This window comes from Acyrthosiphon pisum, chromosome A1 (assembly GCF_005508785.2).
Source record: "Acyrthosiphon pisum isolate AL4f chromosome A1, pea_aphid_22Mar2018_4r6ur, whole genome shotgun sequence".
NCBI classification, from domain to species: Eukaryota; Metazoa; Arthropoda; class Insecta; order Hemiptera; family Aphididae; genus Acyrthosiphon; species Acyrthosiphon pisum.
This window is the reverse complement of record NC_042494.1, coordinates 110,503,142-110,504,359: the sequence shown is the minus strand read 5'-3', so window position 1 is coordinate 110,504,359 and position 1,218 is coordinate 110,503,142. Positions and strand designations below refer to the sequence as shown.

Here is a 1,218-nt window from a genome sequence, read left to right as displayed (position 1 = left end):
TTAAAACATCACTCATTATATTATATCCAAATGTATATAAAACAATCACACAAAATATATTGCTGACAATATTTTTAGTTTATACAATAAAACCATGTCACCGCAAATCGGACATGGTTTCATAACTTGTTTTATTTAATTAAAAACTTTTGACTTAAAAAGTCAGCGACACCATTTTCTACATTTGTACGTCTCGTAACTTCACTACCTAACGCTTTAATATGATCAGGTGCATTTTTCATAACAATTGGATTGTCTACAAACTCGAGCATTTGTCTATCGTTATCACTATCACCAATCGCAAATGTTTCAGTATCTTCTGCAATTCCTAAATAGTCTAAAGTCGATTGAATAGCTGTCGCTTTGTTAACACCTATAGGCATTGTTTCTAAATTACAAGTTGTTGAATGAGATATTGAAATATCTAATTCTTCTTTCATTGGTACGATAAGCTCTTCCCATTTTTTAATTTCTGATTCGTATTTTTTGAAGAAATAAAATTTAGAATAAGCATCTTCAGGTATTTCATCAACCCAATTGATTTTTTCACTTAAAGCTTCTTGTCGTGATTTCCATTCGTTACGTTCTACATCACCTAATTCATCTGTTTGGATTTCAGAAAGTAATAACGTTTTATCACGTTTTAAGGCGATACGATTTTTATAATATGGAAATAACTCATAATAAATTTGATGTTGTTCTGCTAAATCAACAAGTTTACGCACTGTTTCCATAGGCAGTTGGTGTTTAAATATTTCTTTTCCATTAATATATCCTACTGCTCCATTTGAAGATAAGATACCATCAACTTCAAAGTTCTCTGGTACTAAATATGAAATTTCATCATATGCTCTTCCTGTCGCAATAAATACTTTAATGCCTTTTTGTCTAACTTCTTGAATAACATCATTTGTATGATTCGTGACTCTGTTGTCTTCATTTAAAATTGTCCCGTCCATATCTAAAAAAACTGCTTGATTCGTCATGTTGAATCCTCCATATCATTTATCAATATCTATTATTTCATGCTCACAGCGTAAAGGCAATTTTTTTAAATACATGTTACTTTTTAGATAAAATTGGTCTATTATTTTTAAACTCAACATCTACATCAATTCCAAATAAGTTACTCATATTATCACTGTTTAATAGCGCTTGAATATTACCTAATTTGAATACTTCACCATTTTTCAATAAAAGTATGTTTTTAAAGATCGG

The 1,218-nt window shown here is 29.6% G+C and overlaps 1 protein-coding gene across 1 annotated transcript; it reads right to left on the bottom strand.

The window, feature by feature from the left end:
• Positions 1-131: 131 nt before the first annotated feature.
• On the bottom strand, positions 132-986 carry LOC103310738 (5-amino-6-(5-phospho-D-ribitylamino)uracil phosphatase YitU-like). Its single transcript, XM_008189982.1, has 2 exons — positions 551-986; positions 132-472 (listed from the first exon to the last, which is right to left on the bottom strand). The coding sequence occupies exons 1-2, from the start codon at positions 984-986 to the stop codon at positions 132-134; spliced, it is 777 nt and encodes a 258-aa protein (XP_008188204.1).
• Positions 987-1,218: the final 232 nt, after the last annotated feature.

Bases quoted from the DNA above. Each gene is read 5' to 3' on its own strand.
- LOC103310738 (XM_008189982.1), bottom strand. From the start codon at position 986: ATGACGAATCAAGCAGTTTTTTTAGATATGGACGGGACAATTTTAAAT. The intron at 473-550 runs GTGAAAAAATCA...AATACGAATCAG, and splicing joins ATCACGACAAGAAGCTTTAA to AAATTAAAAAATGGGAAGAG.